The sequence below is a fragment of the Ostrea edulis genome, chromosome 1, assembly GCF_947568905.1.
Source record: "Ostrea edulis chromosome 1, xbOstEdul1.1, whole genome shotgun sequence".
NCBI lineage: Eukaryota > Metazoa > Mollusca > Bivalvia > Ostreida > Ostreidae > Ostrea > Ostrea edulis.
In genome coordinates this window covers 6,683,219-6,703,098 of record NC_079164.1, presented here as the reverse complement: position 1 = coordinate 6,703,098, position 19,880 = coordinate 6,683,219, and the positions used below count along the sequence as shown (strand labels likewise).

General features: G+C 36.0%; 1 protein-coding gene and 1 pseudogene across 1 annotated transcript; both read right to left on the bottom strand.

Annotated features, from left to right (window-relative positions):
- Positions 1-7,717: 7,717 nt before the first annotated feature.
- Positions 7,718-15,709, bottom strand: LOC125664622 (thyroglobulin-like). Its single transcript, XM_056142086.1, has 7 exons — positions 15,623-15,709; positions 15,476-15,527; positions 14,326-14,511; positions 11,411-11,566; positions 8,711-8,755; positions 8,527-8,623; positions 7,718-7,870 (listed from the first exon to the last, which is right to left on the bottom strand). Exons 1-7 carry the CDS (start codon positions 15,707-15,709, stop codon positions 7,765-7,767), a joined length of 729 nt encoding a protein of 242 aa, XP_055998061.1. The 3' UTR covers positions 7,718-7,764.
- A 115-nt stretch (positions 15,710-15,824) lies between these two features.
- On the bottom strand, positions 15,825-18,656 carry LOC125664319 (sushi, von Willebrand factor type A, EGF and pentraxin domain-containing protein 1-like; annotated as a pseudogene).
- Positions 18,657-19,880: the final 1,224 nt, after the last annotated feature.

Sequence of the window (19,880 nt, the reverse complement as noted above, 5' to 3'; positions counted from 1 at the left end):
CGTATGTCAGATAAGATACCGTTTTCTAAGCGTCATTATCTTTCAAACATGTGTCAGGAAATTTTTTTGCTATCTTTGTACGTAGAAATCTACATTCAAGTAGGGTAATACCCTTATTATTACATGAGTAATATACGTTCATTCATATAACGTTCTACTTTCCCACTTGAACGGTGAACGCACGGTGAGCGAACGGTGAACGCACGGTGAGCAAACGGTAAACTCACGCAGAGCGAACGGTGAACTCACGGTGAGTGAACGGTGGACGCATGCAGAGCGAACGGTGAACGAACGGTGAACGCACGGTGAGCGAACGGTGAACGCACGCAGAGCGAACGGTGAACGCAAATTGGTGAAAGGTGAGCACATGGTGAACGCAAGTGGACGGTGAAAGCACGGTGAACGCAAAATGGTCTATTCATTCGGTATATTTCGGATTTCCCCCTTGGATTGTACTTACTTTATAATCACGTAGAGAATATATATTATATGAATACATCTGTTTGTTCATTTTTGTGTAAATACTGAATGTATACTTCTCATGAAAACAATCGTAAATTTCACATCAATGCACGTAACAATGATGGACAAAGAAAGAAAATTTCATATGTTCATTAATTACAGAATTGCATATTCTTTACAGATACATGTATACATGAAAACTAGAACCATATATTTCATAATATTTAGAATTCTTGACGTTTTCATAAATCATGAATATCGGTGCGTCATCTCGGTATGCTACATGTACTTATATATTTTGATTTAACATACATAGTATAAATGATGCATGTGAATTAAGGATAGTCTAGTAATTAGCGCCAAGAATTTACAGATGCACATGCATGACTTCAACATTTACGACGCTCGTTTGGATTACGTACAATTAAAAATAAATCCCCGAAAGGACTCAATATAAGGGCATTGAACAACTAGCACGGGCAGAACAGGTACATCATGTACCTCGTGTTGACACCTGAACGCTTCTAAATAGTATAAAAGGTTTATTCCCACGTATATTTTGCGTAATTCACTTTACTGTAAATACAGATATAGTATATCGAACTGAGGAAATAATCCTCCAGAATTAATGTACGTACATACAAAATAAATAGTGTGACCATGAATTTACATTTAGATTGTGCAATATTTGTATATTTTTGATGCGGATAAAACTGTTTATTGAACTGAACTATACGTATATCATATGTTGGGCAGAAATATACGAGGGATATTTCCTTTTTTATATTAGAGACAAACGGTTCAAAACTTTCAAGTTTTGGGAAAGGAGTAAATATATTTATTGACAATGTCTCTCATAAAGATAGGCGTAAAATAATCAGAAATATTTGTCAAATCAATTTGACATTTGAGCACGAATGTGCATGGAAGCGTACAGTGTAGCATAGCTTTTTTAAGTGTAACGTTTCTGGGTTCGAAGATTCGGTTGCTCTGTCTGAGCAATTTGAGGAATAATGAAGTAAATGATAAAGCTCTCAATCAAGTATTTTATAAATATGTACAAATATCCTATTCCGTCCTGGAGCTCGTGCGCTTCCTAACTGAGTGAAATAGCATTCACACCTTTCGTAATAAAAACAAAAAAGTTTCGAAAGCCTTCTACAGGCACGTAAGACTTGTTAACCAAGTTTGATTTCTCACCTAAGCTGTACACAGGACTAACTCTGGTCGACTTCAGTCTGGAACTGACTAAGAGCTCTGATGTCGGTGCTTTTATACCCTAATTAATCACGTGATCCCGGGGAATCTAAAGTGTGCAACAAACAGGAAGTACTGGCTCCACAGACAGAATGGGATAAATTAATTTCGATTCCAACTTTTGTTTCATAAGTAAGAGAGGGAGAAAGATAAGGGGGGGGGGGGGGGGGGGTAAGAAAAATGATAAACTTATTTAAAATTCCTGTCAACTGAGACAAAATAAAATATGAAAAATTGTGATTTTGTCCATTCTTGAAAATACATGTATTAAAATGATAATTCGGGTGAGGGCGAGGTATCTATTAACTGAAACTGCCTCATTTTCGTACACGTACCAGCGCTCGTTGCTCGTTCTTCGCTATATGCTCATGTATAACGGTTAAATTCATAACTGAAGGCTCTTGCATTTTTTCTTATTCAGAACTTCTCCCACTTTTTACCCAAACAATACTTGTGTTTTGTAATGATAATAATAATGATTTATTCTATTCTTTGATATTGATGAATGATCCGCAGTTTTCCTTGAATTTTCGCAGTTGATAATCCTGATATTTGTACTTTATAAATTAAATTTCTGATATAATAAGAAGTTAATATACTTTCACTCTTATGCACAAGTTCCTTTTTCCTTTTTGCCTTGCTATGAAAATCAATCCTTTAACTTTGGTGTTCCGAATGACAGTGAATGGTGAACGCACGCTGAGCGCAAAACTGTAAACGGAGAGCGCACGATGAACGCACGGAAAGCAAACGATGAACGCACGGTGAGTGAACGCAAAATGGTAAAATAGAACGTTTCAGGGACTGTAATATAGGTATGTTCAATTTGAAATTTCAATTAATCTTTCCTGATCCATATTCAGAGAAATTTGTAGCCTGAGGTAAATGGCACTAGAAAGAGCTTGCCTCATCATATAATCAAGTCAGAGGGCTAAGATAGGTCATGCCTGCTACTCAATCCCATTCATTTATTAGTGAATAAAATATTCTTCAAATAAAGTTACACAAATAAGCAAGTATATAGCGTCTAACATACAATTCCCGAGGGGATTCGGGTTAAAGAAGTCCTCAGTTACCTTTGCTTGTCGGAAGAAGCGATTAAACGGGGCGGTGAAACCACAAAAGCCAGATCCCATGTCACAGCAGGTGTGGTACGATAAAGACTGATCCCTGCTCAAAGACCATAAGCGCCGAGCATAGGCCTAAATTTTACAACCCTTCACCGGTAAAGGTGACGTCTCCACATGAGTGAAGAATTCTCGGGAACCACACTAAACAACATACTTTCAATCAATTAAAGATACATAAATACTTCCGTTCTACGACTTTGACAAACCCCTTGACTATAGATGGAGCATATAAATGGCAGTTACCTCTGTGGATCTCTGGGTAAAATAAACGCCATCATGAAAACGCCATCATGGTGTTGAGGATTGTAATTATGAGGTTATCAAAATTCGCATTTTATGCAAGAACACCATCTTTTCGAATGTAAAAATTATCCTGGTAAATAACAAACAAGATATGTGGTGAGGTGAAATCCCAGATACAGTGCTCGGGATCGGACTCGAGGAAATTATTTGACGAAACGTGGTACAATCTTCTCACTATTTGTGGTCAGCAGAGCAAATCTAGAGTGAATGTAAGTAGACAGGGTAAGTGGGTTATGAATCGAACTGTGGCTTCAATGATTGATGTGGACAGTGTGACTTTATAGGTGTACTAGAAAAAGGTGTATCAGGTTTGGACACTGTCAGAAAATGGTGCAAACGTTTCCACCAGTTGTATAAGTGTGGAGTAGAGTAAACAACTGGCTCGTTTTTACCATACATGCTATAAATTATGAAACATTGGAGGAAAGACTGTTATATTCAAATATCATGACATGTGATCCGCTGTACGCTCTGGAACAGTAGAATTCGAGGCTGCACACAGTAGTGTACACCCGGAACCGCGTCACACATGATCACGTTATCGTTATAGAATGACCCGATGCCTTACCGGACTTACCACCGATAGTAGATGTGTGACAGGACATGAAAGATCGCATGAAGAAATATCAGTGTGGTGAATTCAAGGATTGGAAAGCTAGAGTCATGAATGTCTAGATGTTTCGGGCTTAACAACGTTCAATATGTTGTTATTCCTGAAGTTTTTGTTGTCGTCGTAATTTGCTAGAAATGAATGAAATATCAAGTATAATGAAATTGTAAAGCGTCGTACTTCAAGCTCATATGTACTTTGAACAACGACTTTTTCTTCAAATGTATTAGAGATTATGGTACAAATTTATGAAAAAACCTGTTTGACCGCAACTCTTGGAGCTTGCAACACTACACATCAAAAGGAAAAAAATATGACAAGTGTCTTACATGATTTGTACTCAGCGAACATTACTTATCGAAGTCTTCTCTGTATGTAAAATGATTTTCTTAATTTATTTGAATGTTTTGGAAGGTTAAAAGAATTATATTCTTCCAATGAAATGCAATGCAAATGTTGAATATGGACTCTAGACATTTTGACGCCAATAGCACAGCGCTAGATGTTTCGTGGTCCACATACAGATACTCCGCCTGCGAAACTAAGAACTGTTATGCAGGGACGAATACCACATCAGAAGGTCCCCAAAGACATGGTGGACGTTACAAAGGGATACGATCCTTGAACTGTTACATTTTGCTAAAGACAAGATTTACTTACACGACGTCTACACGAGAATAAAGATATTTTTCTGTTTCCTTCAACTCGACATTGAGATATATCGATAATGTTTTATCTTTTAACAAGAATCACTTTCACACATATGCCGATTCGATGTATCCCATTGAATTTGAAACAAACGACGCCACATTATTCCTCATATCTTCGAACTTAAGCATTTTATTGACCATATTTGATAACGGCAATATACGAATTCAACTTTATGACTAACGGGATGACTTCAGCCTCTCCACCAATTATTACTTATCTGTAGCAATATTCAATTATTACCTGCATATGGTGTTTGTGTCTCTGAACTGATTCGATATGTAATAGCTTGTTCGGCTTATGATCGCTCTTTAAATCAAGGAAGACTACTGGGAAACAATTTGATGTTACAGGGTTTCAACAGTCTCTTTTAGTGTCAGCAGTTCGTAACTTATATGGTCATTGTAACGATCTAGTTTGCCCATAAAACCTCTCATTTGGGTCAAATATTGTCTGAAGTTTTTCATACTAATGGTTAGGCAGTTCTTTACACACTGATTGTGACTAGCTATAGACCACCGTGCACACTATAAGTTATATACCACCTTACACACTATAAGTTATAGACCACCGTACACAATATAAGTTATACACCACCGTGCACACTATAAGTTATAGACCACCGTGCACACTATAAGTTATATACCATCGTACACACTATAAGTTATAGACCACCGTGCATACTATAAGTTACAGACCACCGTGCACACTATAAGTTATAGACCACCGTGCACACTATAAGTTATAGACCACCGTACACACTATAAGTTATAGACCACCGTACACACTATAAGTTATAGACCACCGTGCACACTATAAGTTATAGACCACCGTACACATTATAAGTTATATACCACCGTGCACACTATAAGTTATAGACCACCGTGCACACTATAAGTTATAGACCACCGTGCACACTATAAGTTATAGACCACCGTGCACACTATAAGTTATAAACCACCGTGCACACTATAAGTTATACACCACCGTGCACACTATAAGATATAGACCACCGTGTACACTATAAGTTATAAACCACCGTACACACTATAAGTTATAGACCACCGTGCACACTATAAGATATAGACCACCGTGCACACTATAAGTTATAGACCACCGTACACACTATAAGTTATAGACCACCGTACACACTATAAGTTATAGACCACCGTGCACACTATAAGTTATAGACCACCGTGTACACTATAAGATATAGACCACCGTGCACACTATAAGTTATAGACCACCGTGCACACTATAAGATATAGACCACCGTGCACACTATAAGTTATAGACCACCGTGCACACTATAAGTTATAGACCACCGTACACACTATAAGTTATAGACCACCGTGCACACTATAAGTTATAGACCACCGTGTACACTATAAGATATAGACCACCGTGCACACTATAAGTTATAGACCACCGTGCACACTATAAGTTATAGACCACCGTGCACACTATAAGTTATACACCACCGTGCACACTATAAGTTATAGACCACCGTGCACACTATAAGTTATAAACCACCGAGCACACTATAAGTTATAGACCACCGAGCAAACTATAAGTGGGATTAAGTGTCCGGAAGGAGTAAGTTGTTGACCAGTAACACCTACTCTAAGCCTTCTATCTTGATAAGGCAAGCGAAGTCAGGATGCAAGGAACGGTCTAACAATTGATATAAAATACGTCAGACAACATTTGACCTAACGACAATAGTGTGATTAATGATTCCATGCGAATGGTTATGGCTCTCTTAGGGTCAGCAATGACAAAATTTGAATATGATATGCAGTTTTTATTGAGAGAGTTCAAGTACACAGCATCATAGGGAAAAAATAAAAATAACGAACAGTGATCGATCTCACATTTCCTCTAAAGAATGCGAAATGATTTGCATTCTTAGTTGGGATTGGGTGCCAAGGAGTATGCATAGCTTGTTTACCGGTCACATGCGCCGTGAGTATTACGTTGAATTATAAAGTCATATCTTTTATCAAGTGTATTGAAAAAATGTGTAGAGAAGTAATTTCACACAGAGTCGACAGTGGATGCTTCCTCTTCCGGGGTACTTTCTCTCAGCTTCTGGTCCTTGTTTGCCAAAAGTACGTCACGAAAGGTATGTCGGCGTGAAGCACCGCCGTTACACGAACGTCATGAAAGCAAAAATACGGTGTCAGAATCGAGTGGAACAAATGAAGCAGGAACTAAGAGATATAATAGGAAGGACAGATAGACATCGATAGGGGAATGAGAATTTATTTTACATTATCATTATGCATTTCACACTACTAGTACTTCAGAAACAATTTTCATTTTTGAAAATGCATGTGGGTATGAACAGCGACACGTCACGTGGTATACCTTTCAGAACTGCGACACGTCACGTGGTATACCTTTCAGAACTGCGACACGTCACGTGGTATACCTTTCAGAACTGCTATACGTCACGTGGTATACCTTTCATGACGTGCGTTTAACGGCGAAGCTTCACGCCGACATACTTCATATGAAAACTGCATACCGGTGTGAATTGTTGCAGTTCCTACCCTCATGTATTTTTGAAAAATTAAATTCCTTATATTTACATTATTTCAATTTTGTCGGAATTTGTGGAAATATATGTATTGTACCAAGATTCATTCACGCAAACAACTGCAACATGTTTCTGAGGAAATGAGTGTCATTGCGATTTGTAAGATATCAACGGCAAAAACATTGGAAATGTAAATATTAGATTGAGATTGGATCATATATTTCTACAATAAACACATTAGCCTGATATTCTCAAATCCAAAACACCGGCAGAGGTATACTGTACAGATAACAATGGATGCATTTGATTGTTTTCCACTATTTCAATATTTACCGCGGTAATACCTCTAAATAATAAGCTGCAGACATACACTGTCGTATTTGTAATGAACAAAGGTCAAATGTCACTGCAAAACGATATTCAATTTGTTGATGCATTGTCTAATTAATATAAGCTTTAAAAAAACTCAGAATAAATCAGCGATTCGTTGAAAACGGTTATCGGCATTATACAACAAAGCCACCGTTCGAGAACAACAACCTACTACAACTACTAATGAGAGAAATTTAATCATAGATCTTACGTTTATTTGTTCGTTATCCTCACCTTTCATGTGTATAGAAAATGTAGACTTGAATGCCCATCAACTCTCTATGATCATTAACCACTACATTGTTTGTACACTTGAAAATGATAAATGATACGTAGAAATAAGTTTTTATTAATGTGATACAAGAACCTGACATAAGATACTACATAGAAGACTGTGGTTTGGATCCCAAGGGTGTATTGTCAGGCGACGGCATGCTTAGGAGTGTTAAACTTTCTCTTGTTAACGGAGCGTGTGTACACATTAGTCTGAAATATAGAAATACAATTAGTGCAAACAATGTACTACTGCATATGTTTCTGAATACTCATTCAATAAGAGCACCACACCACCAGTGACTCGCTTGCAACTACGTATATCTATAAAATCACATTGAACCCTTTATCCTTTATTCCAACATAAGTTTGTTTCTTTCATTGCTAGAATGACACCCCTTTAAAAATATTTTCACTCATGTTAAGAAAAATCCACATGAGCCCAATATCTTGATCAGATAAACAAAACAAACATCTATACCTGCTATGAATAATTTTAAAAACTGTTAAACCTTTTTGTATCTCCATTATACACTTTTTAGAGACAGGGTGTTCCGGAAGTCTGTTTAAGTATAAGTAAGCTGTAAAAGTTGTTGTAATAAACACTACACAATTCTCATCTGGGGACTGAATAGAAATTAACGTCTGATATGCGAGAACGAGTTTTCTCGTGCATTAATTCAACTTGGCAGTAGATAAACCGAGGACAACGTTCTTTTGTTGTGAACTGTATTTAGAATTATTGTAAGTTAGTAATTCTAAAAAAAACAGTCTATAAATAATTGTAAATAAATTATTAATGTTTTCAAATTCTTTGTGATTGATTTCTGCTGGTCACAGATTATTCTAACCAATAATAATTAAAATACCTTTTGTATCGAAATATAGTAACTCCTGTAACTACTCCAAGAAACAATAGCAGACAGACGACGATTGTGGTGATGATCAGGGTCTTGCTTTCGGCAGCTGAAATTAAGAGTATTTGTGATGCACTCATTCTCTACGGGGTAGCTTATTCATTCCTGTATGCAATCCAATTTGAAAAGGACATACCGTTTCCCTGTGACGAATTCCTATCTACTGAGTCTGCTGCTTCAACTTAAAAGAAAATAAATGGATTTAATGAAAATGTATAACGCAATATGATTTTGAAATCTTAATCACGTTACGTGAAAGTCACAACAAGAATGGTGGCAACATGACATTTAGCTGCACTGTAATATAATGATCGAAACTATGAAGTACAGAGTTTGATGAAACAACACTCACAACTAATTACAATCAATGGGTCAGTTACTTCCTAATTCCCACATTTTAAGCAAGGACTTCAAAGAGCGGGGCATCCATCGCAGCATGCTGTGTTGTAATTAACATGCAGAAGATAGCTGTTTAAATTTGGACACAAGGAATTTCAGTCCAATGAGGTAATATATCTAATTTTAAAGTCACTAGGAACCATCATCTTGATGTACGGATTCTATTCGTGCAATTGCATTTGAAATCGAATACAACGCAAACACGTAAAAGTAACATACAAGGAAATTTGGTTAATCCATGTCAGTGGCATTTATGTTCTTGAAACAGTAGTCTACAATAAGAGACTCTAATTGTTATCAAATTTTCATTCCTAGATGTCTTACAAAATTATTAGAAATGTAACTTAATTTTGCATACAGATACCCCAAAAAATCAATCCTGAGACCTTCAGCATTTATAGGAAATGATAAAGTTCAATACAAAAGCCTTTACTCAAATTTGATCAGAAATGTAGTTAGCTAAAAGGTTGTCCACAAAATTGTCCAGAAATTCTCTATAACTTTTCATATCAAATTCTAACTTAAAAGAAAACCAGAACAAATCAAGATCTTTAAACAACCTACCAATCCTGGCACTATGTAAAAAGCTTACCTCTTGTACAGTACATGAAAATACAATTATTTGTAATTTCCTATCAAGTCACTTAGAGCTAAACTTATAACCAAAGAAAACCTCATGGTATACAGAGGTCCTGATACAATGTACCATTCTTGCGCATGAAGTTTCGCATAAGGTATGATTGTGAAATGTCATGTGTATTATGCAAATCTAAATACTACAAAATCACCAGTTAAACACCATTCCATTATAAGGTTTCTAGGAGGAAAAAGCACCCCTGGTGACCGGTAACATCCGCCGGTGTGAGCTCTATTTTTCTATATTGAAAGTTACATCTTAGAGTCCAGCACGATGTATCATCAGTGAATTTTTCAATTAATGTTAAGAATATTACTTATTATTATTTGATATATTTTTAAAAGGTGCGCTGTATATTTAAAGTCCATCGGCATGATTATGATACTTTAAAAATGTATTACCTCTTCCGACAGTTACAAATCAAGTACAAATAAAAAGTATTGGGTCGTTAATTTTCTATGAATCTTTAAATATCCTCTTCAAATCATGTACATGTGTAGGACAGAAACAACAAACAAATCATGTACATGTGTAGGACAGATACACCAAACAAATAATGTACATGTGTAGGACAGACATGTGTAGGACAGACACACCAAACAAATAATGTACATGTGTAGGACAGACACACCAAACAAATAATGTACATGTGTAGGACAGACACAACAAACAAACCATCCACATGTGTAGGACAGAAACAACAAACAAATCATGTGTAGGACAGAAACAACAAACAAATCATGTGCACGCATAGGACAGAAACAACAAATAAAGTACATGTGTAGGACAGACACAACAAACAAATCATGTACATGTGTAGGACAGAAATAACAAACAAACGGACGGACTTTGGTTATATCCATCCACCGTCCTATTGAGAGGTAGTACGTGTAATATAATGTATATGTACCACAGAAACATAATAACAGTAGTGCAAGTCCTTCCTGCAACATCGCATATTCCAGATATTGTTTAAGCATTCTATTGATATAGAACATTCACATAATAGCACAGTGGTCTTAGCATTATGCACACTTTGAAAGAAACTCCTTTATATCCTAATTATACCAATTTTGATGCACCAGATGTGCATTTCGACAAATAATGTCTCTTCAGTGATGCTCAACCGAAATGTTTGAAATCCGAAATAACAATGAAATTTTAGAGCTATTATAGCCAAAAACAGCGTGCCAAAAAAAAAAAAAAGTGGAGTCGTCTAAGGATAAGAGCTGTGCATGAGGGAGATAATCCTTCAATTTGAAATAAATTTCTAAATTTTATAACAGCAATTAATTATACATCCGTATTTTCAAGTTAGTAACGAAGCATTTAGCTACTGGGTTGTAGACACCCTCGGGGACTAACAGTCCACTAGCAGAGGCCTCGACCCAGGGGTCATAATGTCAAACTTATACGATACCAATTTTGATGCACCAGATGCGCATTTCGACAAATAATGTATCTTCAGTGATGCTCAACCGAAATATTTGAAATCCGAAATAACAATGAAGTTTTAGAGTTATTATAGCCAAAAACAGCGTGCCAAAAAAAAAAGTGGAGTCAAATTCGTCTAAGGATAAGAGCTGTGCATGAGGGAGATAATCCTTCATTTTGAAATGAATTTCTAAATTTTATAACAGCAATTAAATATGCATCTGTATTTTCAAGCTAGTAACGAAGTACTTAGCTACTGGGCTGTAGACACCCTCGGGGACTAACAGTCCACTAGCTGAGGCCTCGACCCAGGGGTCATAATGTAAAACATATACGGTACCAATTTTGATGCAATTGTATGCTTACCAAAACAGTCTACCTGGTCTTGGCTCCCAACGTATTTAGTGGTCATTCCTAGTGGACATCTTTTACACCCCGTCTGTCCAGCTTCATCTTGATAAGTTCCAATGCTACACAAAATGCATTTTCCAGAAGACGAATGGGTACCGGAAGGACATTTCGCTTTCAAAGTAAATTGAAAATACAAATTCTTCATCTAACAGTCTAAGCGTAATTAAATTATGAAAGCAAGATTTGCAATGTATTTAGTAACATTTTATCACGTTTTAATGAAATAGCTGAATGTAACAGAGATAGAGAGATAAAGAAGAGTTTTCTTCTTAATCGATCAAGAAACAACACACTGCCTATTAGACGATAACAACTTCCAGTGGTTACATGCATATAGAGTCAGCATTTAAAACAAGGTCACATTGTACATAATCAACATAATACATAAGACGCATACTCCATAAGACACCTAACACATATGACAAACTGAATACGCTTGTTCTACTACCAGATTATGGTACATTGCAGATCACATAATATGCCAAGACAAAACGAACTTTGTAATTCATTTCTAAAGCATTACATCAGCTACGTAAACGTGTGATTATCTATATATTTTTTAATTTCTAGATTGTTCTTTACATACTGATTTTGACTACGGAATACTCAGTTTATCTAAAGATTCATGTGGGTGTGACCGATCAAAAAGGGGTGCTACTCTTATTGAGAACCTGATCCTACCTCTGGTTGGTCTTATTGAGCACCCGATTCTACCTCTGGTTTGTCTTATTCAGCACCTGATCCTAATTCTGGTGTGTCTTATTGAGCACCTGATCCTACCTCTGGTGTGTCTTGGGGTCTGGTTAGGATTTAGTAGATTTACACCATCCGTTTTCTTTATTTGTTCATTAATGTATTCAACACATCCCTGATAGTTTTGATGAAATACTTGATTGCTTACGTCATTCATATGGATTATACTGCCGTGGTGGACTAAAGGTTAGGGCGTTCGTTCCGCATGCCGGAGACCGTGGTTCGAACACCGGCTGCTGCAGACTAAAGTCGTTAAAACAGGTATTGACAGTTCCATCGCCAAACGTTTGCCATGATATGTGAATGTCACGGACCTTCGGAGATGACCTTAAAAACGGATGTCCTGTATCACAGTAGGTGTAATACGCTAAAGAAGCCTCATTACTCAATGGCCGAAAACTCTGAGCAAAGGCCTAAATTTGGAGCTCTTCATTGGTCTTGGTGAGGTCTCCATGTGGGTGAAAAATCCTCGAGTGGGACGTTAAACAATATACACTATTCCTTTTACATGTGACTAGACATTCAATGCAGAATCTCAAAGGTGTAGTAATACATGTAAATAATACCAAATTATTTCTATGGATATGCTAATGAGGTCCTAAACAGAACAACTATTCAAAATTACAGTTCACTTGATAAAATTATCACAACCATCACAAAAAGGGTTGGCTCTCCTGATTAGATAGTTATGTACTTTATTTGTTTTCTTTAATTATTCCGCGGATGCTTGAATGAAAAGTGAAGATAACGAACATTGATCAATCTCATAACTCTTATGAATATGTATTTGGTAATTTGTGTCTACAGTATTGTTTATGTCAATCCATAATGAGAATGCACATGTTTTACATTTAGCACGAATATTACACATTATCGCAGCTGATTGCTAGATGGATTGAAAATAATGAAATATATTTCACTCTTGTTGTCCCTTATACAAAAGAAATCCGAACATGCAATGCACCGGTAAACTTTGATATAAGTGATAATGAAAAAGCAAAAATAGCGAATAGTGAACTATGATCAAACTCACAAATCATATTTTAAAGAATACGAAACTAAGATTAGAACAAACACTGACCTCTGGTCACACCAGAGGTGGGATCAGGTGCATTGGAAGATTAAGCATCCCTGTTGACCGATCACACTCGACGCACTGCATGAGTATACTTAATGATTAAAATATCAAGTGGGTGTACGTTTTAAATCAATGCCACTGTCATGCATTCATTGGAAACTTTTTCGGGTTTTTAATATATTTTTAAAAATCCAATTCCCTAAAGAGATCAGTTTCTTCCGACAAAAATTTTACACTTTGAAAGCAAAGACAACAAACATTAGGATTGGCATGTTATACATAGTCACACGGTGCTCATTTTCCTGTCTTTGAATTAAGCGCAAGCACAGCAATGAAGATGGGCTAACAGTTAGGACAATCAAATGACATTTTGATTTAATTTTGTTCGTTTCTTGCAACAGTAGTGCCATGGTTGTTTGGATTCCAAGTCTTGTAAGGCTATTGATCTGATTCTTTAACTCCGTGTCGAGTGGTTAGAGCATCGCGCTCAAACTCCCACGGCCTCTCACCTCTGTCGACGCGGGTTCGAATCCTGCTCGCGCCGGTAAGTGAGACAGTTTCCCAGTTTACTTTCGGAAGGTCGGTGGTCTCTTCCCAGATACATTGTATCTGGGTCCTCTCTTCCACCAATAAAAACTTGGCGTCACCATATAACTGAAAAATTGTTCAGTGTGGCGGGAAACATCAATCAATCAATCTGATTCTTTACAAAATTGTAATTTAGATTTACTAAACCTGAAATCGATTAATTAGAATAGCGACCAAAATGGTAACTTAATAAAACTTTTCAAAACGTTTCCTCGTTGAAGTAGTATGACGTGTAAAATATCGCCTAATGTTCATGAGGAAACGTAATGGCGGCCAGGGCTTTGTTGCGTAAGACGAATGACAATGGGAGAGGAACCCCAAATATACCTCATCAATTGACCGAGATACATATTCCACCCATCCTTGAATATCCTAAATATTAGTAGCATTTCCGCCAACCTTACATGATCCATGAAAACTACTTCAGTTTATATTGATAAATGATACATACCGCAGTAAAATAAAACCCTTCCTTCACCACTTGGACAATGAATCACTGCTTCGGTTATTTGACCAGTAGAGATGAAGATTGTCCCATTCACGTTTAAATTCAAGATGTCGCCTGGTGAATTCAGTTGTTGGACAGAAAACTCCAATTCCGACACACCTAAGACGTACTTTGTGAACGCATCATTTTCTAAAAAAAAATATAGAATGAGAATGAAATGTAAATAATACACTCAATTCATACAATGTACATATTCTTATTAAACTACATAAATAGTATCGTATATTCAAAGTTGCATGATCTGTATTTTTTCTATGGAAACGTCGATATCAATTTCATACAAAAGATAGTTCATTTAAGCAATAAAGTGCTTTCGTTTCTGTTTTCATCGGGTGATGAAGAAACAATCATAACTCGCGTAAGACGTTTTATTGTTTATATATATCTATATTTGAAAATGAATATCAATTATATGTAAAGAATAAAATATCATAGGGTTGACCCATTTCTTACTTTAAACGAAACAACCAATGCACCATTTGACCTTGATGACGCTCCATATTTGGTATGGATTACACAGAGAAGTGGTCTTCAAAAACCGGATCGAACTACTTTGCAACAAACTTGTATTCATTGTAGGATGAAAGCAACGCCAATTTCAAAAGAAATATAAGAAAAGAGATTCAGTGATTACAAATAATAAGTATTATACATGAATGCAAATAAGAACGCGCTTTCTTAAAAAATGTAAACTGTGAAAGGTGAGGGTAACGAACAATGATCATCTCATATCTCCTATAGGCAATGCAATAGGGGGAATTGGGCAAACATGGACCCTTGGGTATACCAGAGGTGATATAAAGTGCCTTGGAAGAGTAGGCATATCCTGCCGACATGTCACACCCGTCGTCAGCCCTATATCTTGAGAAATTATTTTTTTATTAATCATTAGAAGCATATTGGGAAGTCGATAGTAGCGTATGCAAAATAGCATGTGTAAAAAAAGTTATGATTTATATGAAGAAAAAGCAAAAAGTATTTAGTACGGAATATCATATCAAGTTATACATCTTTAAGATAATTAATCTGTCCTCAAATCATCAGCTTAAAACCTGATAATATGTAATTTTAACATATCTTAAATATCAATTACTTTTTTGTGTTTTCGCAATGTTCTCCACGTCAACCTTCTCACTGACTGCCAGCTTGTGATCACATTAGAAATATGATTATAAAGTGTCACTCATTGGCCACAGGGAGAATTACAAAAATTTGTTATTTATGCACAAAAAACGTCAACATTTTCTTTCCGGCACATCTCATCAAATTTTGTGCAGAAGTAATAATACGAAGACGATTTTAGCGATTCAAGATAGGTTTCCTGCATTTTGGTAATTTGATCATGAGAAGAACAATTGCTAAATCTAAATTTGTCTTTTGCTGTCTTCGTTGTAAGGAAAATTCCTAAAATGAGATAGTAAATACTATACATACAACAATTGTATAATCGCAAATAAAATCCACACCTACCCTTGTAAATAAACAACGTTTTGATTGGAAGAAGTGTGTACATGTTCCATTACCAACATATACATGTATGTACCTGTACAATTAGGCATTAGTCCACGTGGTACCCATTTTCGACTTACTCCACAGACACACCACTGACTATGACTAAATTTCACGTCCAGACTGTACCTCAGTCCACAGAAGACCAAACACAACTCGCCGTAATCTTTCTTCCATCCATTACAAACTTTGGCTCCATTTCCAGGTATATTGAGATCTCCACAAGGATGAGCTGATTTAAACGTTACTTGTTTTCATTATGAATTGAATTTCGTTCTTCAAACATTTCTACATATATTTTGAGATACAATATCACTATACTGATGACTGACCATGATAGATTAAAGAAATAGATTGTGTAACTTACGTCGGACTTTCACACGAAATTGACACTTTTTTCTCAAACCATTGAAGGGTTTCACTGCATCATAGTGAACTATGAAGTCTCCCAATGAAAATTTGGAGATATTTTGAGGATAATTCGTTGATACCATAACATGCCTCCCAACTGGATCATAAAATTTGGGTTCAGTCCAGTTAATAAAAGTCAGCGGCTCTGCAGAGTACACCATCATGTTTCCATGGCAACCGCTCACCACTGGAGGCTGAATGTCTAATTTATACATACAGTATTAATATGACTATTCTAATTTTGGAGATTATATTTAGCCATGAATTATGTTATAAATTCAGATAATTAAGACAACATGTTTTGTAAAATATAATCAGCTTTCAAAATGTTATAAAAGGACCTGTTTCGCAGTTTGTTCCGGTGAAGCTTTTTGTGCAGAGACAACTATATCGATCTAGACCATCATTGCATCTCCCATTGTTTTTGCATGGATTGCTGCCACATGAATTTACAACTGAATGATAATAATTGAAATTGTATTTCACAGTTTGTATAATATACAATATTTAATATTTACAAACATTGCATTTTTATGGAAAATCAAACGGTATTCACTGGTATATTTTTAAAAATATGTTATATTTTCCAGAATATATCATCATATGAATGTACGTTTTCAAACATATACTCACAAGCACACCTAGGTTTCCGTCCACCCATACCCCATCAGCTTGACATCTCCTTGTTGTAGATCTCCTGTCAATCTATAGTGTTTATTGCAGTAATAAACTACGGTATTACCATATGTATATACAGATCCACTTACATATCCATTCCTTATAGTTCCTGGATCTCCACATCTTATTTCTAAAACGCAAATAGAGCAAACGTTTATGCTAATATAATACACACACCCTGATTTTCGAATAACTGTTGACTAGATACTGAATGTGGTAATAACTGGGTCACTCATCCCCCCACCCCCCAACCGTAGCAAATATAATGATATGTCTGATTCACGTACGTGCATATGTCATGCATTCAAGAACGATTGTTATTTGGGTTGGACCTGTTTTCAAAACTTGAACCACGGTTACTTATCCACAATAAATAGATCAGTTGAAGTATTTGATAATCATACTATGCACAATGTATAATGACATGTAAGTAGTTAGATATGAGTAAAAATGCAAACCTTTAAAAAGAATTGTAAATCGAGTTCCGATGACGAGCATTCATTACTCTGCTACTTTATAATATGATTGAATCCTCCCGATCGCTTACTTGAGTGGGATTCAGCACAGTATAAAATCATATATCGTTATATTCACCCCAAATATAATCTTTGATTTTTCAACATCGCATCAAAAATAATTTGTGAATCCCAACTTGATGCCATTGGCTACTTTTATTAAAACATTGCATTTCTAATAATTTTTTATTCAGTCTTTCACTTGAGGATATAAACACAAATACCGGACCAGGTATGGTGTTGTAAGCTCTAGTATACGGATTCAATGCTTTGAATTAATAAACCATATAATGAATCGATCATTGGCTGCTTCGCACGCATTAGAAATTTGAAGATAACGAACAATGATCAATCTCACAAATCCTATAAAGAATACGAAATTAAGAGTAGTGCTAACATAGACCCTTGGATACACCACATATCAGGTGCCTAACTAGTAATAGTTTCCTGTTGACCGAACACACCTGCTGTGGTTTGCTTTATTTAGCTACCCTCAAGCCATATTATTCACCTCATATACCAGGATTGGTAATGTTGGTGCTTCGCAAGTTACTGAAGCATCGTGTTGACCTAAAACTGTCAGTATTTGTAAATTGTTAACATTTTTAAATATTCATGGAGCCTTACTCCACATTTTCAAAGTGTATTCTATTTTTGCTACCTTTTCAATGTAAACCGCTCCAATAGCGAGGAAAGTGTCACAGAAATCACTGTAACTGATCTGTTGTTACAACGTGTTAGAATAAAAATTAACAATACATGAAGGTAAACAAAAGAATATAATATAGTTAAAGGGAAATACGGTAGTTGCAGCAACTCCCACGCCATCCTGCTGGGCAATGACATCCACCATTTCTGTATGATCCATGGTAACAAATCCTATTACAAGAACAATCCCTCTCATGCCCTGAACCAGAGGTGGCACATTTTGCGAAGCCGTCACATTCGGGTACATCACGATGCCAAACCATCCTATTTCTGTGTCTTTGTCCACCTCCGCAAGACACAGAACACAGAGACCAACTTCTCCATGTTCCCCAGTAACAACCACATGAATCCCATGTCGATACACGCTCCGATTGGGTGGGATCCAAAACATATAACAAAAGAAATGCAGCAAGCATTCCAAAGGTTTCTGTCAACATAGAATCATTCGTAAGCTAAGTACTAGTGATTGGTGTGGGTTTTTTTTTTTGTAAATTAAATTCTAGTATATCTAGTTTCCATTTTGAAAAATGACCGATGATGCGATTTACCTTACACATTTAGCACCTTACGCTGTATGTTTTCCGCAGTTCGTATTTGAATTTCAAGTAGTGACATGCGTTTTTATGTCGATAAAGTTTTCCCAATAATGAGATGTATAAGAACTGTATCCAATTGTATATGCATAAGGAGCATGTCTTAAGAAACGTCATACTAGATGCGAATGCCAATGAAAACATCAGAATCAATTGCTTTTCGTAAAAGGAATTCCAAACCAGTTAATATTTTGAGAGTGATAGGCATACGTATGGACAGTTACACTATTTTATACACAGCTACTTATTTCTGTGACATTTTTACTTCGGGGATGAAGCTAACGAAACGTTTATACCGCATGGTTCTTACAATTGTATGATGCTTTGGGTTAAGAGAAGCATAATGTCTTGAAGACCCAGTTTTAAAGTTAACTCCCCCAATTTTTACCTGTATTGTGATCAATGGTAAGCCGTTTGTCAATCAAACTTTTACAATAGATCTCAGGTGGATCAACATCTGCAGAGACTGTGGTCTGTATGCACCCAAGGAAAGAGTTTTGTTTTGATAACAATGTCAGACAATGATTAACGACATTCATTTGATCTTGAAGAAGCTCAGTATACTAGAGTTTTCATCGTATTGACCTATCCACAACTGCTATTTGCTTACAATTCAAATTCTCAAAATGTTAACTGTACAGTTCAATTATAATATTATTGTATTTTCTTTACATCTACATGTATGTATTATAAATTGCATACATCAAACCACAAGGACTTCTGTACAAAAAATCAAGACACCATTCTAGGAAAAAAAATTACATGCTTATTTTTCCTACAAAGGTGTCATAATTTTTCTACACTATGTGATAAAAGAATAATTTGTACATTAATTTCTATATTTCATATAACTTATTGAAATATTTTTTATTTCGATATAACAACGAATTTATTCGACGAACCAATGAATGAGAGTAAGAGAAAGAGAAAATTGATACGAACTGTGTGTCAGTTACTAGTAGGGATACAACCATTATAAAAATATTTTGCCCAAAGAAACCGTGCAGAACACCCTAGCTGACACTTCCTGTGTATATCAAAAATATACTCAACAGCGTGACCTCTGTGCCAGGTAAATAACAAT

Excerpts from the sequence above, each read along its gene's own strand:
- LOC125664622 (XM_056142086.1), bottom strand. The coding sequence starts at position 15,709 with ATGCAGGAAACCTATCTTGAATCGCTAAAATCGTCTTCGTATTATTAC. Across the intron at positions 15,528-15,622 it reads AGATGTGCCGGAAAGAAAAT|CTGGCAGTCAGTGAGAAGGT; the intron begins GTTGACGTTTTT and ends TGTGATCACAAG. Across the intron at positions 14,512-15,475 it reads CATTGCGAAAACACAAAAAA|AAAATGATGCGTTCACAAAG; the intron begins GTAATTGATATT and ends ATTTTTTTTTAG.